Genomic DNA, 18,981 nt, shown 5'->3' with positions numbered 1-18,981 from the left:
GGTTACTCTGGAAAGGTATAGGAGTACCCCCAAAAGAAGGCCTACAGGATAGATGTTCTGAGCAGACAACTGAGTTGAATTTAAAAGTTGAGTATTTCATGGAGCAAACTCTGAAGAGGAGAGTCTCTGCTGGCAAAGGAAGTACAGTGTGCAGGGTCTGGAGCTAGGAGCAGTCAGCCAGGGAAGTAGCAAGCACTGAGGCATAAGCAAAGGCAGGTGGGGGCCAGGGCTGCTCGAGTAATCCCACCAGCATCTGCCCTCCTACCCATGTCTGAGGCCTGTAGTTCACACAAGATTCTATGATTGGTTTTTCTCCTTTGTGCCCCATTCTAATCAGTTATTGCATCTGGGAGTATTTACCTTCTTAATCTCCTCTGAATCTTTCACTCCTCCTCTTTCTTCCATAGTGGACTCTTCATTTCAGATTCTCCTACCTCCTCTTTCTAAATTAGCTTATAGTGATTCTGGCTGCTGGTTGTGTCCCTTCCCATCCGCACTGTACTCTCAGTCCAAGAGATCTTTTAGTAAAGATCTTCTGTTCTCCAAGAAATGATCCTGGATTTCTCCCTTCACATACCTCCTTCACTTCCAGAAAATTATTTCATTTCTATGGAAGAAGTTACGACATTCTTTTTGTACTACAGTTGGAGATCAGAGAGATGGGCCATTCAACTCATCTTCTTTATCCGCGCTCCCGCCTAGGGTGTTGAGTCCCACAGTTCTGCTAATTGGGCAGTGGATTGAGGGAGCCTGGACCCCACCACTGGGTAAAACTACTGGCCAGGGTAAATACCTGCCTCAAGCTAGATCAATAAGATATTCTACCTCAGGAATTCTGGGCAATAATCTAGACATGAGTATGTAGCCATGGATGTTACTAAGCATACAGATGGCTACTGTGCAGAGATATGCCGAATGACATAGTCCATGACAGAAAGGGATCTCTATCTAGTAGTGCCTGGGCTGGTCAGAGTGGTTGAGAGAGAAGCTGTGATCCTTTGCTGCATGTTAGTTCTCAGTTTCTCATGAGCCCACATCCATTTCCTGCCCTGGGATTTAGGAAAGCCATCATAGTAATTCCCTTTTATTTAAATTATAAGAAAGGGATTTCATTTCTTATAATCAAATAATCCCTATGCCATTTAAGTCCTTCTGCATTATAGTTTCTTGGAATAAAGAAAATATAACTGTTCGTCTTTGTGCTTCTCAGATAATAAGGCACAGCACATGACATATAGCTGATAAAAAACTGTCGGGAGAACTGAATTTAACTACAGAGAGGTAAATAATTTTAAGACGTAATTAATTAGTAGTAATGACACATGCAGAAGATGCACAGTATCATTAAGGTCAGAGATGCAGGGGCAGGGAAGAAATTCAGAAGCAAACCATCTTAGCTCTACTTGACTTGTAGGCACAGTGTATACCGAAGCTGACCACACACACACACAGCACCACAAGTACTGCCTGGTCAATGCCAGGCAAAGATGAGGGAAGAAACCTCGGCAGTCAGCACAGCACATTCAGCACGGGAAACGGTGGCTTAAGTTCCTAAAGATCAGTAACTGACAGCCAGAACAGCACATCAAGGCAACCACCGCCTTGCCCAGCAGCTGCAGGCCTCACCCCTCATGTGACAGCATCATCTGAGAGCTTCGTCATGAAAACCTGCCAGGTTTTATTATTCAAAATAGATTTTCTCTATTTCCACAAAGATGTTTTAATTTGCTCTAATCAGTTATTCATGTCCACAAAGATTTTAAAAGGCATATTTCCATAAAACACTACTACAATGTCTTTATATTAAGAAGGTAGAGAACAAGCACAGTTTTCCATTTGATTATCTTAAAATTTTATTTTGAAAATTACACGACAATACATGATTACCATATTTTTAAAATATTCTTTCTTGGGGCTGGGGTTGTGGCTCAGCGGTAGAGTTCTCGCCTAGCATGTGCGAGGCATTGGGTTTGATCCTCAGCACCACATAAAAATAAATAAATAAATAAATAAATAAATAAATAAATAAAGGTTTTAAAAAATAAAATAAAATATTCTTTCTTTGGATCCAACAAAGGTGTTTGTTGCTTCAAAGGCTCGACTCCCTTTTGGTTGTTGTTGCATCTACCCTTTGACTAGGGTCCTGATGAAGCAAGGGCTCAGTTGTATGAGAGAACCTACAAGATCATTAGAGTAATAACAGAAACAGAAACATAAGAATCTTCCTGGTTGAAGATTTCCTAACTACACCCTTACAACCTGAACACTAAGGCAGCAGTCCAATCCAGAATGCACAAAGGGCTCGGGCAGAAAGGCAGATAAAGGACAAGACTGGGTTTCCTGGTGTGATGTGAAAGACTTCCCTTCTCACTGTCAAACAGTGTGGCAGCATAATCAAAGTTAGTATAAAGGTGCCCTGTGTATAAAGGTGTTCTTTCCTGTGACCAGAGGCCAGTGTCATGACCACCATCAGACCTTTTGATTTGATGGTGAGAAACGGGCAAGCCTGTGAAAAGGATTACTTGGGGCTCAAGAGGTTGACATCACTCTTGGATAATGAGTTAAGTTTAAAAATAATGACACTGCAATCGCACCATTTTAGAGCAAAAAAGAAAGTTCAACAGTTCCTAAGAGGCTCTGAATTCAAGGAAATCACACTGATCTTCACATAACTGAAAAGTGGCTCTGGGGTATTTCTTAACATCAGTATGACCTGGATTACATGGCTAGGCATAAGAAGCTAAGTGTAGAATAAGCCTGGTAAAAGCAGCACACTGTGGCCATCCGTTCAGTGTTGCCTCACATCACCACAGAACATTCCCAGGAGGATCCATTCTGTATAAGTCAGATAACCAACCAGCAAGCCACTACACTGGACTAAGAGTTAAATGTCAGGAAAGACTCTTCTATACTGTATACCTTTCACTGCCATTTCCTATGAAGCAAAAGTCAGACATCATTCATAATAAAGACCTAAAGATACAACTAAAACAATATTATTTTTCTTTCAAAGTGATTGCTAGTTATAATAGTCATAGCACTTGACCAGATAGTGAAGTCTAGCAGTTTCTTTAAATAAAAATTAAATGACCATCTCTAAGATTTAAGTTAGGCTGATTTCTGACAGCTTCCACAGAAACATGGCACTCTTCTTCCTCCCTACAGTAGTAATAATTTAGCTTTTAATGCTAAGGTGAAACCTTTGGCACTAATCAAACTGACTGCAGGATCAACACCAAAAAGCACACCATTCAAACAAGACTTCATATTCATACTTTAAAGCAAAGAAACTGGGAGGTCTCCTGAATATGCTTGGACTTTGCATATTTTAAAAAAGCATCTGAAAGGAAAGAACTGGCTATTTGATGCAATGAATTTGCTGCAGAACACAAGTATGAATAGGATTCATGACACAACAGGAAACTGTAGAGGCTCAGAATGTGCTTATATTTTATGCCAGAAACAAAAACAAAAAGGCTACTGTTTGGTAATTCAAGGAACCTGTTGGCAACTAGTTGAAGTGAAGTAAGGGTAACTTCTGGACTCAGAACCACCATACCTTGGCTTTAATAAAGAAACAATAACTAAAATTCATAAAAAGTTAGTATAAAGTGCCTTAAACTGAGTTCTTTCCTGTAACCAGTGGTTTTTCTTGCCATAGATCACCTACCCCAGTGCAAAACTGCTGTCCTCCTTCCAGTCCACGATGCGGCAGATGAACAATGTGTTGGCATAATCTTTAGGCCGGGTCACAAAGTCCTGGGGACAGTCCTTGAGAGGTACATAAATTCTAGGCACTCGGTGGTCTGAGGGAGAAAACAGGGCATATTTCCTAAACAGCTCACTGTTCTTATCAGCCAACAGTTTGAGGATGCCAGTGGCCGCTCGGGAATGTTTTTTCTCCAAGATGTAAACCACCTGAAAACACCAAAGATAATGTCAGTGTTGCTCATCTGTAGAACTGGGTATCAGGTGAAGTCAGGAGGATATTATCTGATCAACTAGCAGAGTCCAGCAGTAAGTAATCAATAAGTTGCAATAATTTAAGCATATATATCCAAGGAAAAAAAAACTATGCAGTACATGAATAAATTAGATCAAAGTGCTTTTATAACTGTGACCTATGTCTTATGAAGAAAAGTGAGACTTCAGCAGATAGGTATAGCTCCAGGTATTTGTTCTGCATTATACTTTTCTCACATTGACATACCAGCATACTCTATGAACAATACATAAATGCTTTAAAAATGTTATTAAATATAAATTACAGGCTGAGGATGTGGCTCAAGCGGTAGCGCGCTCGCCCGGCATGCGTGCGGCCCGGGTTCGATCCTCAGCACCACATACAAACAAAGATGTTGTGTCCGCCGAAAAGCTAAAAAATAAATATTAAAAAAAATATTCTCTCTCTCTCTCTTTAAAAAAAATAAATAAATAAATTACTATTCTTATTAAGTTATAACTTCTTTGCTGAGATTTTCTATTTTCTCAAATGTTTCAAGAGAATTTTCCATTGCTTGCTGAAGAATCTTCATAATGGTCATTGTGAAGCCTGGTCATAACATCAATGGTTTCATGTAGGTATAAGTTATACCTTTTCTCTCTCAAGTTATGATTTTCCTGGTTCTTGGTATGATGACTGGTTTTTGTTTGAATCCTGAACTTTCTGGCTATTGACATTAGGAGATGCTGGTATTATTTAACTCTTTCATGCTAGGCAGTCACAGTATTGAGGTTTATTTAGCATGCAGATCCTGGCCTATTGCTGTGGGCTGAGATTCCAATGACAATTTTGTTTTCAGGGTCTCTGCAGTATTATTTTGCAAAGTTTGGTTTACATGGTGCCACTGGGACTCCCACTGGTTCTCTACTGATGCTGCTTGTGAGGAATTAGGGGACTCTCCAGGCCAGGGCACCTGAAAGTGTGGAATAGTACTCTCTAGCCTGCAGGGACAAAGAGGCTTCCCATTTAGGGATTTCCTGTTTGTGGCACAATCTCCTTACTGGCACTACCTGACTATCTGTCCAATGTCTCTGGATTTGAGAGAATAGTCTCCAGTCCCCAAGGACAAAGAGACTTCCCAGATTGCACACCTAATATGGTAGAATTCCCCTTCAAACAGCTTTCATAATTTCCGAGTTGCTCTGGGTGAGGACAAAGGGGTCTTGCCCACCAGGTCGTTTGTTGTGGCAAGATCCTTTTTACTGGTATCCTCATGCTTTCTGGTGCCTCGAGGTGAGAGAGGGGAATCCCTGGCCCATAGGACAAAGAGGCTTCCTGTATCAGGTGCTTCTTGGAGTAGGATCTCCCTTGGTAGAGCCACTCAGATGCCCACTGTATCTCAGTGGGGAGAGGCCTCTCAGGCCTAAGGGGAAAGGAAAGCTCTTCTCATGATCACTCACTGTTATCAGGGCTCCCAGTCAACTCCTTCACAGATGCTGCTGGCCTTGCCTGGCATCTCTGAGATAGAGGTTTCTTGGCTCTCTCTGAGTCTATCTGGCCATTGCTAGGCTGAGATTCAGAAACACCTTCTAATGGTAGGACTGTAAAGTCCCTGTCTCTATGTAGTTTCTTTAGTCCGGAGGTCCCTAACAAGTGTTCCTTCTTCTTTTTACCCTTTCAAGTTCTCTTGGGGTTTCCTGCCCCCACCCCCCAAACCAGGGTTTATAGATGTCCTTAGTAGGAGGAGCAAAAAAATCAAGCCATGCTATCTTATCTGACCCAGAAGTCCTTGCATCCTGGTTTAATTTCTGATAGCACAGAAATGCAGAAAGCAGCTTGAACCTGTGGTTCATACGAAGTTAGCTTTAGGCAGAGCATAAGCTTGGCATACAAGTGCTGCTTACCTTGTAATTTTATTTTATTTGATATTTTTTACTTTTTAAATTTTTTTGTACTAGAAATCAAACCCAAGGGTGCTCTACCACTGATCTACATGCCCAGCCCATTTGAAATTCTGAGACAAGAGTCTTGCTAAATTGCTCAGGCTGGCCTCAAACTGGTGATTTTCCTGCCTCAGCGTCCTGAGTCCCTGGGATTATAGATGTGTACCACCTGCCCTGCCTTGTAATTTTAGATTAAATTCATTAAAAAATGTTATCCAAGAGGGAGAGAAAGAAAAGGGGAGAGGATGGGAAGAAGGGGTGGGCACGATTGGAGGGCAGTAGCAAATCACAGAATACAAGTTCTATGGACGGAGGGTTGCTCTATTCAGCTCTTATCATAATCATTTAGAAATGTGGCCCAGTACAGCCAGATGTTTGTTTGAAAAAGAAGCTAGAAGCATGATTTTTTTATGGAAACACTTTCTGTATGTTTGTTTAATGTAAGTTATTAAGTCAAACTTTTAAAATTCTGCACAGGTAAAATGAAACCAGTGTAGGAGCCAGATGCAGCCCCTGGCCACCCAGTCATTACAATCTTCCACATCTAGCACATTGCCTGGAACATGGTTAGTCCTCGAAATGCCTATTGAAATAAAGATCTGGATAACTGAATGCAGTGGGAGTAACATACGTAAATTTGAAATTGTTCAGGTCAATATGTAGGCGAGATTCTCCTAACCAGCTGGCTGGCGAGTGGCACACTGCATTCCCAGGTCAAGCACACCAACAAGATACCTCTGGTACACGAAGCCTCACACTATGATGCCACTCAATTCTTTGCCCTTGCATCACTTTGCCTTCTGCCACCATGAGTTATCTGCATAGCCAGAGCCGGCTGTATTTGATCCCACATCTGAGGATGCTACTAACATACATAAGCTTCTAATAAAATTGTGCAAAAAAATGAAACAGGAATGTAAAAATAATTATTATGTGATAACTGAATTGAATACTTTGAAAAAACTAAAAAGGAATTCTTAAAATTCATTTTTTGAATTAGCTATGACAATTTAAAAAATTGAAGCAAAAACTAAAATCTAGAAGGAGTTGATATTCCTATTACTTCTCCCAGTGTCTTAAATTCTCAGTTCACTTTATTCATTCATTCACTTATTGCTCATAGTACTAGGAACGGAACCCAGAGGAGCTCAACCAGCCGTTTTCATTTTTTATTTTGAGACAGGGGTTTGCTGAGTTGCCTAGGCTGGAAGTGAACTTGCGATCCTCCTATCTCAGTCTCCTGAGTCAGTGGGATTACAGGTGTGTGCCACTGTGCCTGGCTTTGCTCCACTTTCAATAACCCAAACTGGAAGTCATAAATGCCTGATTGTACATGGGTTATAAACAAGAAAGAATACAAAACTCCAAACATACTTAAAGAAAAGGCCTTGGCCCTTTATACAAAGATAGGGAAGTGAATACACATTTACTTGTTTAAAGTTACAAGACCCAGGCTGGGGATGTGGCTCAAGCGGTGGCGCGCTCGCCTGGCATGCGTGCGGCCCGGGTTCGATTCTCAGCACCACATACAAATAAAGATGTTGTGTCGGCCGAAAACTAAAAAATAGATATTGAAAAGTTCTCTCTCTCTCTCTCTCTCTCTCTCTCTCTCTCTCTCTCTCTCTCTCTCTCTCACTCTCTCTTTAAAAAAAAAAAAAAAAAAAAAGTTACAAGACCCATTCCTAATTTCCTGAGTCTACTAACTTTTCTGATTAACTGACTAACTATAGTCCTAACTGAATCTCACGAGACTGACAAGTAGCTCAGGTGATAACCATTGGAAGAGTGGAAAAAATCTGCAATCAATGACCTTAGCTGATTTCTGCAGCGACTTCTCTGATAAAGCTTTTGTGTCTTGTGACATGGAGGTGCTCTCATCTTTTGTAACTGGTGCATTGGCATCCTCTTTTCCTAAATTAGAAAGACAAAGAAAAAGAAGAGCAGGGATCAATTAGATGAATATCCATTAGGCATACGGACTTTGAAGATTTGAAAACTCAGACTGGGAAAGATTTCTGGATACCAAGTACCCCACATCACTCACTCACAATGGTTGGATGACTTGACTATGGCCAATCATGTCACATATCTGTATCAATGCTCACTTTGAGCACCTGGCTCAGCAGGCCACATTTGCTCTACTTTACATCATTCGCATGCTAAACACCATACTAGCAGAGAATATCTAATATGCTGAATTAAACTAAATCACCTGTGCATCAAAATGCCAAAAAAAAAAAAAAGATATTAAGTACTGTCCAGCCCACAATGAAGAATAGAGATAGGTTAATTAATTAAAGCATATCTGCTGAAACAGTACAAAATCAAAATAAATGTTACCTTTTAAAAGAACTTTGGTACCAGCCATAACAAACAAAATGGTGGAAAATTTATTATATTTATTAAATAAATAAATAAAAAGCCCAACCCTGATTTTCCTGGCATTTCTTAGTGACATTATATAAAGAGTAAAGCATTTAAAGTCTTTTATGTTTAATTTCCTTTCTTAAAAAACTTATAAAATGCACATTCACCCAAGAAACTAAAACCACATCTCCCGAGAAAGAGGCAATTAGGCTCCATACCAGAAGTATTAAAACACACATGAATAAAAACAGCAAATTACACACCTTTTGAACATTTAAAATTTTTGTATTTTCATTTATTACATTAGATTCCTCCCCACTAAAAATTACCCTCTATCCAAGTATATTGTAATCGCAGGTTCTAGGGATCACAACCAAATTCATGTGGGACCCACTTCAGAGAGACTCATACTTATCATCATTTAGACATAACCAAGGCCAAAATAAATAAATAAATTCTTTTCAGGACTGGCTGCCTCTAGCAAAGGCTCAGCTAAAGGCCAACTTTTACCATTCTGGGCATGCTCTGGAAACACTGACATGATCTGACCTACTGAAGCTAAAGAATGATCAACTGTGTGCTTTTCCATCTATGAAATCTACCTACTGATGAGCCCACTAAAAGCAGAATCTTCATTATCTTCTGAAAAGAAAATGCAAACACAAACTTTTCTTACTATGGATGACTTATCCATCAGTAAAAGAGGGATAGTCATCCAAGTTCATCTTTTAATTTAGGCCATAGTCTAGAATTTCAAAATCATAAGATGCTTTCAGAACAACATTTTTTTTTATAATCTTGGTGCAAAAACAAAACAATACAAGCTGTAGATCTGTTTGTTCCATAATATACCTTGCAGTGTTCTGCAGAAAATAAGGTAACTTAGGAAGAACAGGAAGATAAAATTAAGAGTACATGCTACTTAGAAATCTGACATGTAAGCTTTTGGTCTCAAAAGCTGTGGAAATGAGTTCAGGGTAGGGAGAGAACTGGTTTTTCCAGGACAGCCCAAACCCAAGGCTAGTAGCTTTCTAGTATGGTCACTGATGGTTCCATCTTAAAATGAGTATTAGTTCAGATTCCACCCCAACAACAGTGACTCTTCTGTTCCAAAGGTTATACGAGGTTAGATCCAAAGAGAGAGGGCAAGCCATGGCAGTGGGCCCAAGCATGATTTCCAGATATCACACCTGAACATGACCTCTATAGGTTCTGTATTCATAAGGTTATCCTGGAAAAAATAAGGCTTTGTTCATAGTTACATCCTAATAAATTAAACCAAAGTTTATAGCCTTGCAGGTGAGAATCATAGATATTACGGTCAATGAATGTAAAGAAATACAATGCCAAGTTGGAAAGGTGAATCACCTTAATATGTTTCCAACTACACTATTTCTTGCCACACTGAAGAGCAAAGTTGTCAGTGTAATGAGAGAATCGAATGCATTACTGAATCACAAGATCATATATTTATTCATTTATTCCATGTATACTTATTGAGCACAGGGCATTGAGGATTCAGTTGTAAGATATAGATCCCAGCCCTTAGGGAACATACAGGCTAATGTGGAAATGATGTTATATAAATAATCACTCAATAAATATAAAATTACAGACTGTGATGAAGGATAAGAAGGAAAGAATAGTCCTATGGAGGAAGGGAAAAGGATGTGAGATTTAGGTTAGCGATCATGGAAAGGCTTGTGAGGAAGTAATGTTTAAGCCGAGAAAAGAAGATGGTGTATATAGAGTAATAGGGGGTCAAAAGACCCCAAGGCAGGGAATGGCAGGAGGGTGGTAAAAACAGGAAGTTCTTTGCACAGTCAAGGACTGGAAAGAGAACTGGAAATAGGACTGGGAAGGTGGAGCACAATTAGCAAGAATAGGCAGTGCAAGACATGAGAATGAGAGGGAGACAGGAGTCAAGGCAGGTGGGCACTACAGGAGATAAGAACCCGAGCTAAGCCTACGTTAAATGGGAAGCTGACTTTTATGCAAGAATAGCATGACCAAGGCAAGATTAGAGCAGGCTATGAGTGGATGTGAGGAGATCAGTGAAGAGTTACTCCAGGAGTCCAGGCACTGGAGGACAGAGCTGTGATGCAGACTCTGGAGGCAGAATTAAGACATATTTTGCAATTGAGCTGATATACTGGTGGGGATTTAATATAAGAGTCTAAGGGCTATTAGACATGAGAAGTGAAGAACTGTTTCCAGTTTTCTGACATCTACAGCTAGGCTGAGGGAGGCATGAATAAGGAAAGTCTAGAGAACGAAGTAAAATCAAGAGTTCTGTTTCAAAAGTAGTTACATATGTACCTTGGGATGATGTTGAATAAGCAGTTCAATATGAAAGTGTGGAACTCAAAAGTGAGGCCTGGGTTGTAGCTTTATATATAATTTCTATGCTGTGCACCTCCAGCCCATGCTGGAGAGCAGAGATTCAAACCAGATCTGTTCAACTGTTAGGTCCACAAAGCTTTGCCACTGTTCCACACTGGTATATGCACAAGTACAGAGCACTGTGTTGCCACTGCTGAGCAAGTAAGAAACATTCCCTGAAGAAGTGGCCTGGGGCTTGAAGGATGTATAAATGTTTCAAAGAGAAACAAGGATGTTGAAGGGCACCCAAGACAAAGGCCAGAACTTTCAAGAGGCCCAGTTCTGTGAGACAGCTGATGCAGTAAAGGTCTAAGAAGAGATATATTATAGTTACCAACAGGCTATAGACACCGAGCTGGGTAGAAAAGGCTTGAGATGCATAAGGGGAGGAACAAGGCTGGGCAAGAGGTCGGACGGGCCCTAGAGCTGAGGCTTATGTCACTGCCACATTAGCTAGTCTCTTCAATTTTCAGTGGGACAGCCCAGCTAAAAGACCTCATCCTTTAGCCTTCTTGCAGGGGCATGTCTAAGTTTTAATCAGAAAGATGCAGTAGAAAGTGTTGTAGGTGACTTCTGAGAAGTATCTTTAGAGGGCACAGACCCAGTCTTCTCTTTCTTCCTCTCTGCCGGCTGGTAAGAAGATGTGTTAGCTGGACCTCCCTTGAGCACTCATCTTGGTCCTGGCTATAGGACAAAGGTGTTTCTACCCTGCAGATCAGCAGAAAAGAATGAACTGAAGATGTGGAGCCACCCTACATGTGCCAGCCTGCTTGCCTCTGGTCTTCTTTTGTGTGAGAGAGAAACAAACTTCTTTCTTATTTAAGCCATTGGTATTTTAGGATTTAAAGCTATTCTCAGCAAAACATAATTTCTAACATACAGGTTCAGACATAGAGACTGACAAGCTCAGACACTATCCCATAAAGCATAAAAGTCAAAGAAGTATCCTCTTAAAGAGTTATACACCAAAAGGAACCAAGGGATGGGAGGCGGAGAGGTTAGGGGCAAGTGCTGGGGAGTGATACTGGCTAAATTATATTGTTATACTGTGTGCATGTATGGATATGTAACAACAAATCCTCCCATTATGCACAACTATAACACACCAATTAAAAATGTAGAAAAAATTTTTAAAGAGTTATACACCACATTTATGTGTTAAGGCCCTGAATTTGGAAGCATTCTAGAGTGAAAAAACAACAGAAGCAGAGATCTTTGACAGCTATGGTTACAGCCTAGGGGAGACACAATCAGAAACTGAATCAAAGATAGAAAGAGACACCATGATGTTAAGTGAAATAAGTCAGACTCAGAAAGTCAAAGATAAAATGTTTTCTTTGATATGCAGAAGCTAGTTCAAAATCAGGAGAAAAAGAAAAGGGAGAGGAATTCCATCAAAACAGAAGATCAGTGGAGTAGAGGAAGGGGACTGAGGTGAAGACAGGAGGGACAGGACAGGGGAAGACAGTGGAATGAGTCTTGACTTAACTTTCCTATGTACATACATGAATATTCCACAGTAAATCTCACCATATGTATATCCCCGCCAAGGCACTAATTAAAAAAAAACTATAAATAGCAGAAAGATCAGTAGAGAAGAGGAGGGAAGGGAACAGGAGAGGGAGGAGGGGAGAAAAAGGGGAAGTACTGGGGACTGAATTAGAGAAAATTATTTTCTGTGCTTTTATGTCAGAATTAATCCTAATGATGTATATAACTGAATCAGGAGAGTGACAGTGACAGTGAACAGGGGTGAGACTTGACAGCACTTTCTGAGAGGGATGCTGCTTAGCATCTTCATCACTGTGAACTGTCTAGAGTGAGAAAAAGGGCTTCAATGGAAAGAGCTTCTGATGGACTCTCAAGAATAATGCTTTGACAGACACCAATGAACTGTAAGAACAAGGCCAAGCTGCCAGTGGTCCTCAACAAGGGGGAGAAAAGATGTGTCCCCACAGCCTTCGGTTATGCTGTATTAAAGTAAGAGCTATCAGGCTGGGATTGTGGCTCAATGGTAGAACGCTCACCTAGCACGGGTGCGGCCCTGGTTCAATCCTCAGCATCACAAAAAATAAATGAATAGAATAAAGGTATTTTGTTTAACTACAACTAAAAAAATAAATATTAAAAAAAGAAAGGGCTATAAATCTCTGTATCCCCATATAGTTCATATAATTCTATAATCTAGTAATTATTAAAATTCTTCATTTAAAATAGAATTTTTGAAAAATTAGGTACACTAGTAACCAAACAACTCTTCAAATTTCTCTGAGAAAAACAACAGGAAGAAAAGGTCCAGTGAAATCCTGGTCTTTTTCTATAGACTACCTGGAACTTCTATTTAAACATTCAAAAAGAAAAATGCCCCAGTTTGCTGGAATTGGCATTGTCACTTGCATATAACAAGTACAAACTCCACACCTTATTTTGGTAAGAAAAATTATTCTTGGCCATCTCCTACAGAAATAGTAGACTGACAAGTCTGATGATTAGTAATACTTTTCAAGCAAGTTTTCAGATGATTGAACTATGATATGAAGGTTGGGGGCAGGTGAAGGAAAAAAAAAAAAAAAAAAAACAAGCAACTGGGCGAAAGGGTGTGTTTCAATCTATCCTGTGCAAAGAACAGCAAACTGACAAATCCAAGCTCACTACATTCTGAAGACGCCACAGAAATTTAAAATTTCCAAATAGAACTCAGTAAAAACTGCAATACGTATTTGTAAATGAAAATATACTCTTATCAAATCTCTCAATATCAGTCTACTAGGAAAACTTACATTATGAGCTCCTCTTCCCTTTGAAACATAAAGGTGACAACCCAAGTCCTCACAGGGCTAAAGTCACATTCACTATAATAATCGCTTGCTGTGCTACATTCCTGCCAGGCATAATGAGTGCAGATGGGCCATATGCAGCTCCTTCCAGGGACAAGGCTCAAAAGGGACTGTCTTTGGGGACACGAACAAGTTCCCTTCTTCCCAAAATCCCCAGCCCAAGCAAGTCTCTCAGTGTGAAATGAAGCTAATGAAACTGTCAGTGCCAGGGGTTTTCACAGTATGTTTGCCTACATTACCTCATTTGATTCACAAACTTTACGCTAGGGGCAAAGTGGGTACTGTTATTGAGTTTCACCAAGGAAACGGGTAACGAAGAGGCAGAGCCAGGAGATGACAGCATGCAGGGAAGCAGGTGCTGATTGTGGTGTCCACACAACATGAATGAGGTGTGATGGGAAGGGCCAGGGAAACCTATATTGAGGTACTACTTAAGTGGCCACAGGACTCCCTGAAATGCTGGAGTCAGCAGGAAAGGTCCTGAATATCTGTGGAATGTCAGACACTGAAAATGACCCTGCTTGCCTCCTGAGGAAGCTCATGTGCTAGAAGTAAAACAAAGATGCAAACAAATATTTAAAGCACATGGTGTTGGTAAGTGCTGGCCAGCAGTGAGCCCAAGGGCAACGAGAGGGAGCTGGGTAGAGTGTGACAGAGCAGCTGAACCCAAGCTGGAAATGGAAGGCCAAGTAGCAACTGTCTAAGAAGACAAGCCTTGGGAGCACTCCAGAAAGGGAAGAGTGTGCAAAGGCACGTACCAAGGGTAAACCTAGCCAGAGGGAAGCCTGTGTGTATCTAAATGGGTCTACAGACCAGACCCTGAAAGACTCCACAAGATATCTGAAGAGATTGTATTTTATACCTTAGGGAAGGAAAGCTGCTGAAACTTTATACAGAAAACCTAATTAGGATTATATTTGCTGAGAAATCAATAGTCAGCGCGCTCGCTCTCGTGCTCTCGCGCGCGCACTCGCACTCTCTCTCTCTCTCTCTATCTCTATCTCTCGCTGCTTTAGGACTTTCTTTTTGCCTTTGATTTTATGTAATTTCTTCTATATCTAAACTTGAACTTTTTTTTTAACTCTACTTAGAAATCACTGGTCTTATATCTGTGATTTGATATTTTACCTAATATGGAAGATCTTAGCCATTATCTTCAAATTTCACCTTTGCCCATTTTCTGTTTCATCTTCTTCTAGGAATCCAGTTAAATTTATTTAAACCTTATCATTCTATACTCTTTTGCATTTTCTCTTTGTCTCTCCATGCCAGTATACTCTGGATAGTTTTTCCTATTATCTTTCAGTTCATTAATTGTCTCTTCAGCTTTATCCAATCTGCTATAAGCCTATCCACTGAATTTTCTCTTCAAACTAATTACTAAATACTTTTCATCATCCACTGAGTTTTTATTTCATTATTTTGTTGTCTGTTTTAGAAGGTTTTTTTTTTTTGCTTCTTTTCCAATTTGCTATGTCACAATTCATTGTTTCCCATTCTTGCAAATATCTTCAGGCTTATCATTTATTTGTTTAAATAGAGGAACATCTGACAATGTTTTTTAAGGATTGTTTCCGTTGTTTATGGGTTCCTACAGTTCCTGACTTTGGAGTCTGGTTTCCTTGGGTTCCTGGTAATTTATGTGTTGGTCACTGAATTATCTGGGGCCATAACTACAGAAATCTTCCTTTTGAAAGATTTTCCACTTGATTTCGCCAGATACCCAGAGGCATCACCAGAACCTTAAACCAACTCAAGACTTGAGATTCCTTGGTTGCTCCAGTCAACTTGAACCTGGGCTAAAAGTCCATGAGAGAGTTTGTCTGCTTCAATTCTACCCTTATGAGGCTGCACCGTCTTGTGAAGAAGCTGAGCTTTATTTCTAGTCCCATAACTGCTGATCAAATCCACAACGTCATCTGGGTTCTTGATTTCATTTTTAACCTGATGATGAATATCAACACTATGAGGTTTTAAGATTTTTAAATTCAAATATTTTTAGTTATTTTAGTAGGAGGGTATATTTGAATGATAGCCCATTCTTACCACTAGTGGAAAGTCTCTAGGATCTGTAATTTGTAAATATTTCCCAGATGGCAATGTACACAGGGAACTGATAGGAGGTAACAGTGGCAAACTTCACAGGAAACACAAGGACAGTATGGTAGCCCTCAATGTTCCATTAAGGTAGAAGTACAAGGGATGGAGAAAAGAGAAGAGGCAGATTGCATTAGTCAGATTTTCATCACTGTGACCAAAATACCTGACCAGAATAACTTACAGAAGGAAAAGTTTATTTTGGGCCCACAATTTCAGAGGTTCAGTCCATGATTAGCTGACTCCATCATTTCACATCAGGGTGAAAGGCAAGGCAGAGGAAAGCTGCTCACCTTTTGGCGGCCAGAAAGCAGAGATAAAATTAATCCCAAAGGCACACCCCTAGGGATCTACTTTCTCCAGCCATGCCCCACCTGCCCTACAGTTACCACTCAGTAATCCATTCAAATTATCTATCCATAAAATGGATTAATCCAATGATCAGGTCATAGCTCTCAGATCTAATCATTCCACCCTGAACATTCTCAACATTGTTGCATTGTCTAACATGAGCTTTGGGGGGACACCTCACATCCAAATTGTACCACATATAATAAAACATGTATGCTTCCATCCATAGGGATGACAGACAGAATGAGCTTTGGAGTCACAGGACATAAATTCAAACTCAGATCCTACAACCTCGGGCTGTGTGACTTTGAACAAGTTACTCTTTATCAATTTCCACCTGTTCAAATTAGGTACAGTTTACATGAGTTATGTTTACATGTAGTACCCTGGCACAAAGTACATTAACAAAAATTGTTAGATGTTATTAACAGATGTTAATTAACTCTTGCAGTAAGTTCTGAATGAATCCAACTCTGTTCCTTGAGCTCAAGGGCCTGGACAAGACTGGTATATAGGACAACAAAAACATTATAAAATGAGTCTCATTTCTTCATGTGTAAAATGTAACTTATGGGCTGAAGCTGTAGCTCAGTGGTAGAGCACTTGCCGAGTGTGTGTGAGGCACTAGGTTCAATTCTCAGCACCACATATAAATAAAAATAAAGGTACTGACAACTAAAAAAAAGAAAAATATTTTTTAAAAATGTAACTTATAACTTACTCTATAGGGCTAATGGGAAGATCAAATGGAATATGTGTAGAAGTGCTACCGTGACTAGAACAGTTACGGTAAGCACTCAATAACTGCTATATAACACACTGAAATCACACATGCTTTTCTGTTTGATGCATGCTATGCAAAATAAGGAAGGATAAGAGATGGCCTGCAGAGGCCAGGCAGGCATTAGAGGAGCTTGGATTTATTCTGAGGGCAATGGGAGCTGGAGGAAATAGCAGCAGAAAGCTGACATGATCTGTTCTTATTAAGCAGATTGCACTGGTTTATTCAGGAAAAGTGAGACAAGTGTCAGGCAGAAGGTCCAGGTTGGTGGGGCAGAGCTGAAAAAGATGACTTAGTGGGTATCTGTAGGTACAGATCTATGGGGTCAAGCAAAAAGCAGGAAAGCCTGCCTCATTTCCTTATCACGGAAGGTCTCTAAACATGGTTCCCAGAGCAGCAGCATAATCATCACTTAGGATCCCATAGAAATCACATTCTCAGGTCCCACTCATGACCTACTGACTCAAAACTTCTGGGGTGTGAATCAACAATCTGCATTTTAACAAGGCTTTCAGGTGATTCTAAAGCACACTGAAGTATGAGAGCCAATGCTATAAGAAGAACAATGAGCCACCACAGGAAGACCACACTCAGACAATCAAAAGAGAACACAAGGCCAGTAGGGTCTCAGTGAGTTTGAGGTGTCATCTACTAGACCTGGAACTCAAGAGAAAGTTCTGGGCTTGCAACAGAGATGAGGGAGTTACCTGTGCACAGAGAATCAATGTCTGAGTGGACTGACTCCCTCGGGGACTGCTCAAAATCCAAAGGGAAGAAAACCCAGGATGGAATAGCAAGGAACACTAACATTTAAGCAAAGCAACAGCAAAGCAAAATGTCTGCAAAGAAAACAGATGTGGTCAGAGAGGCAGAAGAAAAGTCAGGCTGGCCTGAGGTTAGAGAACACTGCAATAGGGAAAGAATGGTCCGCAGTGTGACAAGGTCACAGGTAATCCTAGTGAGACTCTTTTTAATGAAGGAAACAAAGTGAAATTAAGATGCTGTGCCTGGAAAATTGAGTGGCATGTGTGTGGGCTTTGGGGATGAGGGTGTGGAATGGGCTCGGGAAGCCTGGCAGTGAAGGAATGGAATAATACAGGGTGGTGGCTCTACAGGGAGAGAGAAATCATGATACAGCTTTTAATATTTTACTTTTTTTAAGATAAGAGAGGAAGTTTGGAATGGTTAAATACTGATGAGAAGGAACAAGTAAGGAAGGTGTGGTTAAAGCAGGCACAATTAGGAAAGGGAGAGGCTCCTGGAAGGAAGGGATGGGATCTAGAATCCAAGGGAAAGGATTAACCTCAGGCAGAGAGGACATGAAAACTTCACTGTATCAAAACACATGGAGGAGGGCATGAGATTACAAACAGGCCTGGCAGAGCTGTTTTCCACACTTCAGAGGAGGCTCAAGTGAGAATGTTATCCCAAAACAGCATCCCTGAACATACTAGGCATGGTGCTCTATGCTTTCAATCAACTCATCATTGAGCCCCTATCACACGTCTGGCACCTTGTTGGGTAATTTGCACATGTTACCAGATTTAATATTCTCCACAGACCAATGAGGCAGGCATAGATTAATGTGCCAATTTTAGAACCAAGAGATATGAGGCTCACAAATATCAAATAGCATGCTTATCCATGGATATCAGCCAGGTAGTAGCAGAGACAGGATTCAAACCCAAGTCTCATGAACACTAACACCTCATCCCTTCCCCATGCTGCTACACTAGCTCCAGGATCTCAACAGCATTGACAGAAGTGAGAGTGGAAAGGAAAACATGATATGTGAGAGAGATGCCCAGGTAATAGATAATAGCAGTCAACTTTACTTGGGACATATTTTGAGTTTGGGGAGACAATGGGTCATAAGCATGCCCACTTCCTCTGCCCAAGCTGGAGACATGGTCCTACATATTGTGGTAGAAGTCGGGAATATCAATTAGATGACATTATCTGAGAATTTACACTGGGGAAAGAATGCTTGAATACATTAAGAGCAATATGATAAATAAATGAATGAAAAGGGAGCTGATATCCAAGCAGCAAAAAGGGAACAAAAGCCTTTCAGTGCCCATTTTCCCATACCATTTCAGTTTGCAAACTGGTGAGAGATTAAGAAAGGAGGTGTTCATTCTGGCAGAATGTCACCACTCCTCCTTGGGTCAACCACACAGGAGCCTTCAGGCTCCTGAGCTGAAGCTGAGCCCTGGTTAGCTTGGCTTTTGGCCCCCAACCCGAGGCCTTCACAGGGTCATCTTCTCAGATGAGCTTTGC

The 18,981-nt window shown here is 40.6% G+C and overlaps 1 protein-coding gene across 8 annotated transcripts in view; it reads right to left on the bottom strand.

The window, feature by feature from the left end:
* The window catches only part of Dis3l2 (DIS3 like 3'-5' exoribonuclease 2), a 335,522-nt gene that overhangs the window by 182,941 nt on the left and 133,600 nt on the right, over positions 1-18,981 (bottom strand). For all 8 annotated transcript variants that reach the window (XR_009226292.1, XM_046439665.2, XM_046439664.2 and 5 more), the window contains 2 exons: positions 7,697-7,797; positions 3,671-3,918 (listed from right to left, as the gene is read on the bottom strand). Coding sequence is in view for 7 of the 8 variants with exons in the window: in XM_046439665.2 (XP_046295621.1) it covers positions 3,671-3,918; positions 7,697-7,797 (349 nt within the window). In the remaining variant the exon portion in view is untranslated. The remainder of the gene's footprint in view (positions 1-3,670; positions 3,919-7,696; positions 7,798-18,981) is intronic.

This window comes from Marmota monax, unplaced genomic scaffold, assembly GCF_021218885.2.
Source record: "Marmota monax isolate L192 unplaced genomic scaffold, Marmota_monax_Labrador192_F-V1.1 WCK01_AAM20220418_F8-fsc00041, whole genome shotgun sequence".
Lineage (NCBI taxonomy): Eukaryota > Metazoa > Chordata > Mammalia > Rodentia > Sciuridae > Marmota > Marmota monax.
The sequence above is the reverse complement of the archived record's forward strand: the minus strand, read 5'-3'. Positions and strand labels throughout refer to the sequence as shown.